At 37.4% G+C, this 7,193-nt stretch overlaps 1 protein-coding gene across 7 annotated transcripts in view; it reads right to left on the minus strand.

The window, feature by feature from the left end:
* The window catches only part of LOC130558149 (protein MTSS 1-like), a 75,043-nt gene extending 71,514 nt beyond the window's left edge, over nucleotides 1-3,529 (minus strand). For 3 of the 7 annotated variants that reach the window (XM_057340411.1, XM_057340412.1, XM_057340410.1), the window contains exons 1-2: nucleotides 3,012-3,529; nucleotides 1,127-1,188 (exon numbers count right to left, since the gene is read on the minus strand). In XM_057340411.1, the coding sequence (XP_057196394.1) occupies nucleotides 1,127-1,188; nucleotides 3,012-3,086 (137 nt within the window). In that variant the 5' untranslated portion in view covers nucleotides 3,087-3,529. The remainder of the gene's footprint in view (nucleotides 1-1,126; nucleotides 1,189-3,011) is intronic. The other 4 variants (XM_057340416.1, XM_057340413.1, XM_057340417.1 and 1 more) reach the window with 2 other exon arrangements.
* Between the last annotated feature and the right edge of the window lie 3,664 nt (nucleotides 3,530-7,193).

Raw genomic sequence — 7,193 nt, forward strand, 5'->3', positions numbered from 1 at the left:
TTGTTTTGATTTAAGCCATAATAACTCAAAAAATACAACTAACTAACACAATAAAACATGCTAACATAATAAAAACCATGATTTTTTTTTTAAACTCATTTTGGAACCAAACCCTTATGTTTAAAACATACAATTGTAGGTTAGTTTGCATACTGATGATGACAAATGACAACAATTCTGCAACATTTAGAGGTCCAATGTGTAATTTTTAAGAGGATGTATTGACAGAAATACAATATAATATAATATACACAACTATGTCTTAAGTGTATAAAGACCTTACATAATGAAGTGTTATGTTTTTATTACCTTAGAATGAGCTATTTCTATCTACATACACCACGGGTCCCCTAACATAGAATTCGCCATGCTGTTTCTACAGTAGCCCTAAACCGACTAACTGAGTCTACAGAGCACATATCGTAAATACGTTATCTCCTTCGGCAAAGAAGCGAAAATGTGACGATATCTTAGTCCTGTGTCAGCCACCGTAGTGCTTCAAAAGGGATGGGTGGAGTGAGCCGTTGGTTGCAATTCGCAACCTCACCACTAGATGCCGCTACATTTCACACACAATGCATCATATCTGACAGTTCAAATTATAAATCATTATTAAAACTCATAATAATGATTTATAATTTGAACTGTCAGATACAATTTAATTTAAAACAATATAATAATAATAATTTAATACGATTTAATACGATATAATTTATAAGCTTACCTTCCCCCCCAAAAATTTATTGTTTAAAGTTCAATGCAATCTGTACAGGTGCAGAAACGACTACATCTTGCAAACATGGCTCTCACGTCTGCATTAAGCTGAGGAGGGTCATGCATTCTTCACAGCTTAAGTAGAAACACAAGATCGGGCTTTAATGACAACTGCAGATCTTCACAGGCTACAAATTATAGCTACAAGTTCTAAGGGAGGGCCGCATGTTTCCCCTTAACACTGCACAGGTGAACGCCACCGTTTAATAAAGATCTATCAATGGTCTGCTGTACTCAGGGCTTCACTCTGTTAAAATATATTAAAAAATGACAAATAACCCCAAACAGCATCGCTCCTTTTCACCACCGGAGCATGGGTGATGGTAAACATGCGGGCCGAAATAAAACTTACCTGAGTTGCGACTGCAGCTTCACAGCTTTGCTGATGAAGTCCTCCCAGATGGGATAACTGCTCTGTAGATGTAAAAGACAAATAATAGATTAATAAATTACCACTGTATTGTTAATGACCACAAAGAAAAACATGTCTCTTTGATGGTAACGCAACGGCTTCAAAGACCAAAAGGATAGGCTTTGTTTTCTTTACCACAAGAAAGAATTATGTAATACTAGTAAGTAAATACAGTAACCAGTTTCACAGCCCTTTACAAAAAAAATACTGTGGTGGCACTATGGTACAGAGATGGTATCGAGTGGCACTTTCCTACTGGACTCGCATGTTACTGAACTACAACCACATTCATATAGCAAGATATTTACATAATACTGTTGTTGTACTTTCTGTATGTACTATTATTGTTGTTGAACAATTTACTTAAAAAGTAAAGTAACGTAGAACAAATCTTTCAAAACATTCCTACACTAAAGTCAAAGATAGGTCAGCTTGCATTCTCAGTGAGTTTCTGAATGCACAACTATGGAACTTAATCCACATAAGGGAATACAGATAAGCAGCATACCCTTTGGCTCTTTTTTTTTTAAGAACTGACATTTAATTTGATGTGCATTTTCTGAGACCACTTAAGTTATACTGATGTGAGATTATTCTGGTCTTGTACTACCAGACATATGGAAACCAATTCTTGAGCGTATTCAAAACTCGGAGAGGTAATACCTGTAGCACATTTGACTGTTTCGCTTCATGAGCAGACAACACAGATAACTCAAAAAGGTCAAGAGCAAACAGTTTTTATAGAGCAACGAAACAAATCACCTGATCAGATTGTATTGAGCACAATGGGCAGAAAATGATGAAATATATAAACCAGCTCAAGTTATAACACAGACAATGCAATGGCGTGCTGGCAAAGTTCTCAAAACACCAGATAAATATTTCAGAGACCTGGAAACTGACCCCATCACCAAGTAACAACAAAGCAGCCCATACAATAGACTCCGTCCTATACGGCTATACAAATGGGTTGCCAGGGTGATATACTTTGCATCATTTTTCCATCCACGTCTTTGTTGATTATAGATGTTAGCCTGAAATAAATTACCTGTCACTGTGGACTACAAGAACTACAAACAAAGCGGGACACTGGACAGAGATACAGATTCATCAAATGTAATGTTTTTCTTGCGAGATGAGCTTACTAGTGCCTGTCTACATATAAACAAAGCCATCTCAGACACCCCTTACTGCACTGTATGGGATCACGGACAAGCTATTTCAAAAGCTTGAATACATAATGTGATGATGCATCGTTCAATAAGACAGGGCTCATGATTTCCTTATAATGACATGGACCACAGACGCCAGCTGTCATTCCTCCACATTTAGCTCTTCCCACCTGAGACCTCTGATGTCAACAGAAATCCAACATTCCTCGGACTCGGAACAGGTGTGCTACACAACCATTAAACATGTGCCAATAAACCCTAGCTTTACCACTGACACATAATCCAAGACTTCAGATATGATTTGTACATTATTAATGAACGGATTGATGGAAATCCGAAGTGCATTGAGGCGGACACAACGGAGTAAAGCCATTCAATCCATATACACTAAAAATAGGTCAGTATGACCAATGCATTTCAAGCATGCATGTATTCATTTGCATCCGTGACCCACAAATGCAGCGTCACACGGCTGCAATGAAAAGATGCAATGCATGTATGAAATGTGATTGCAAAAACATACTGCATCAGCGTGACGTATGACTTCTGTAGTCGAAAGCAACTGGTTTTCCAGCGCAGCTGACTTTGTTGACACAGCCTAGTCTTGTACACATGCAACACTGTTTAGGAGAAAACAAACCAAAAATCTTTACCTTCATGTCTGTGATGATGGTCTGAAAGAGTCCGCCAAGAGCACTGCACTCTTTTTCTATCACAGCCTCCATCATCCGAATTTACACAGTAATCTACTTACTCGTCTTCGTTTTTATTAGTCTCAGTTCCCTTTAAATGTAAATGAGATCAGCTTGAAATCCAGAGTTATAAAAACAGGTTTGAAATCAGATCCAGTCTCGGTATAGGCATGTGGTGAGGATCAATCGATGCAGTGGGGCAAAGGCAGATTTAATAGCCCCTTTCTACCCCACCATAACACACACTCCATGACTCTGAGCTCAAACACATAGTAATGCGAGTCCAACTAGAGAGCAAACGCGTAGACAACTAACAAGGAAGACCATCCAATGTCGACCCAAACTCTGAAAACACGACAAATACCGACGCAACTATTTGAAGCTTCACCGCGGCGCACTCACTTCGTAGCTGCAGCTGACTGACTGTGTACATACACATAAGCGCGCCCTCGTGTCGCCCAGCCTCTTCTTTCCTGCACCTTCAGGCGCGCCCTCGTGTCGGCCCGCCTCTTGTTCCCTGCACCTCCAGGCGCGCCCTCGCATCGCAGCTCCCATAGATAAAGCAACGCCTCTTAAATATTGGTGATTGTTTTATTTTAAACGATTGTTGTTGTCAAAACCTCATGGTCAAAACAACATATTAACAACGTAGACATGTCCGTTGCAATAAATTATGAGGCGTATTTATGACGTAATCATTATTCTTTGCTTTCTTTTTATTTATGCTAATAATGTCGGAACAAAATGTCAAGCATTTATTCGAGCGCTCCAAATATCTTTGTTTTGCTATTTAGGGCTTTACTTGTTTACTTCTGGACGCAATGTGTTACAAAGAACCTCTCTCGCCATCTAGTGACAGTTAACTGAAACTACTTGAAAGAAGTATACTGATAACGAAAAAGATCGCAACCTCTTGACCTGGCATTAGCTTATGTTGTAAAGTGAATGAATAGTAAGTAGTAAACAAAAAAAAAAGATAAAAAGGGAAAACTATGAAATATTGTTACACTGTGTCGGAAAGCCTTTGCTGATATGTAACAATGGCCATGGTGTTTTGTACCTGGCTTTAGCTTCCATTGTAAAAATAAATAAGTAAAACAACTATAAAAGATTCCTGTAGTTATTGTTCTTGTCATAGTGTAAATGCATTTTTTATGTTAAGATTTCTACATTTTTGCTCCAAGAATATTTCACAAATGCTTTTAGTAGTAAAATCAGCTTCTGTGAAAAAGTTAGGGGTAGTCGAGGACTCATAACTCACTAATGGCTGCAATACACTACAAGACTTTGAAAATCTGAACAGAATTTTTTTTAACTAGACATCATACACTTGGAGACTTTTTGAAAATTTCTGATAGAAACACACCAACTGATCAAATCTGCAGACTGGCACAGACTTTCTGCAACAAGTCCAGACTGAAAATCTGGGCTAAATCTGAGCAAAAGTCTTAGCATTAAGACCAAATCACAACAGATTGATCATAACATACCTGAGAATGTTGCCTATGTTTAATGTGTAAAACATCTGTTCACAATCAGTTATGAAATTCCAATGTGCATTTACAGAAAAAGAGGAGTGAGTGAATTGCTAATAAGTTAAGAAAACTTGTTCTCACACACAGATATGGCCTATTCAAGGCGACACAAATGAAAAGTATGCATTCATTTGTTTTATACCACGGTCTTTTTGAATACTCGATTCTGATTGGCTGGAAGGTGTGCATTAAAACCCTTTAGCTCCAGTAAGTTTGATTACATTTGAAATTTAACTGACAAAATCACTGTCATTTTCACCTGTTTGATCTAAAATTTCACTGTAAACATCAATAAAAGATTTAACTTGGCAAATGACCATGGTATAAATGGGATAATCCACAGCTAGCCGTGCGTTAAAGGATTTTAATGCACCTCCGCTTCGCATCGGGTGGTTCTTAGCCTCCACGTCGTGCATTAAAACCCTTTAATGCACGGCCAGCTGTGGATTATCCCTTACATAAACTGCTGTAAACAGAGAAAAAATAAGATGGATTGATTTATATCCTGCCTCCCCCCTCTAGTGGACAGCACAAGGTCTTCCCTGCTCAGATGACGTCCATCAATGGGATTTAAAGGCATACTTTTACTCTCCAACCAAAGGGATTTTCTTGCTACACTCTAAAAAATGTTGGGTTAGTTCAACCCAGCATTTGGTCAAAAATGGAACAAATCCACCGTTGAGTTATAAATTAACCAATGCTGGTTTGTTTCAACCCAAATGCTAAATTGTTTTAACCCATTGTTGGGTCAAACATTTTCTGGGGTTTTAACCCAACAGTTGGGTTTGTCTATTTTTGACCCAACCATGGTGTATTAGATATAATTTTACTACAGTTTAACTATGACGGCATAACGGGCATGTAACTATGATATTTGCAAAATCATAGTAACCATAGTAATTTGCCATTGTCTCAATACAGGAACCACAGATTAACCACGTTTGTAGCAAAATATGGTAACGTAAATAACCAATCCACCAAAAACATGGTCATTACACTTTTACAGTAAAACCATGATTAATTTTCATAAGGCAAACAATGAAGGACCATCAGACAAGTGCCGTTTTTTCCCAGGCCCGACCATAAATAAAATTCAACCTTTACCACTGTATAAAACAGTAGCCTACTGTAGTTGGTGCTACAGTACATTTAATTTTATTTAACAAACTCAACACAAAACAGTGCTTATTAATTCTGTGCGTAGGCCATATGGCCACCCCCTTAATTGCCACACCATAAATAATTTTCTAGACCTACTCCTGCCCTGGTGGGATCTCTGGATAGTGTAAGTAAGGGGAAATGATCAGGCAGCCGGTTGTTATCGCAGAAATAAGCCCCGACAGTGCGATCAGGAGGACCCGACGCGAAGCTGAAGGGGTTTATTTCGCGATAACAGCCGTCTTCTTGTACATTATCCCGCTTATTACACGGCTACTTGCCACATGAGAAAATGTGAATTTGAAATATTTTATTAGCTCATTTTTACCAAATGCAGACCTTCCGTGCGGAAAAGACGTTTACTTTTGGATTGAAGGTAAGAAACGACATTCAAATGTCAGGAACAGGCAATTTGGTTTAATCATTTGTAAATATAATGTCATATGTTATTATTTAATTTGTCAAAAAAAAAACTGTCAAAATGATTTACTGCACCCGGGTGTGTGTTATTAATTTTGAGAGGTTGTTATCTGTGAATAACGAACCTACAAATGTCGCGACTGGCCAATCAGAATCAAGCATTCAAACAACCAACCCGTGTAAGAAGCATTTTTAATCTGGAACACTTTAACCTGATACCTTGACTATAATAATGGCACAGACTAGATTACATAAAATGGTTTTATTAGAAAGTTTCAGAAATTAGAAGGTTTTTTTAATGTACTTTGTCCCTAATGTTTTTATTTATTTATATAATTTAATTTGTTGATTTAAAAATGTCGGCTTTAGCACACGTCTATTTAAGAGTTTAGAATCGATCATCATTCTTGCCAGCAGAGGTCATCAGAGAATAAACATCGCGCAATAAATTCTTACATTATCACAATTTGTTTTTGTGATAATTCTCACATTAATGTAATAAAGTGAAATAAAGGCTGGATCCCCTTACGAAAATTAACCATGTTTTTTTTTTTGTGTGGTACAAGTGTAGTAACCATGTTTTTTTGGTGCATTGATTACTTAGGGCAAAACCATGGTTTTACTACAGTAACCATCGTTTACTATGGTTTTTACAAAAAACATGGTTTTCAAAATCAAATTGTTTCAGTAACCATGTTTTTTTGTTTTGTTTTAACTGTAGTAAAACCATGCTTTTTTATTTTAACTGTATAAAACCATGGTCAATTTTTGTAAGGGTCTGAAAAATGCTTTACGTCACTTCGCATTGCATGGCATTAAAGCTCAAATTAAATGTTGAACCCACGTCTATCTCTCCTGAAGAAGTGTAACTGTATATCAAACACTGTATTCACAACTCAGCAGGACAGAAGCATTATTTTATAATCACCTCCTCATTGAGGGAAGCTCGTGCTGAAAAGCAATGTGTTTATTAATCGCAGTGAACAGACTCATTTATTAACACACATGGGACATTGTGACAAGGCAACAG

The sequence above is a fragment of the Triplophysa rosa genome, linkage group LG8 (assembly GCF_024868665.1).
Source record: "Triplophysa rosa linkage group LG8, Trosa_1v2, whole genome shotgun sequence".
NCBI lineage: Eukaryota > Metazoa > Chordata > Actinopteri > Cypriniformes > Nemacheilidae > Triplophysa > Triplophysa rosa.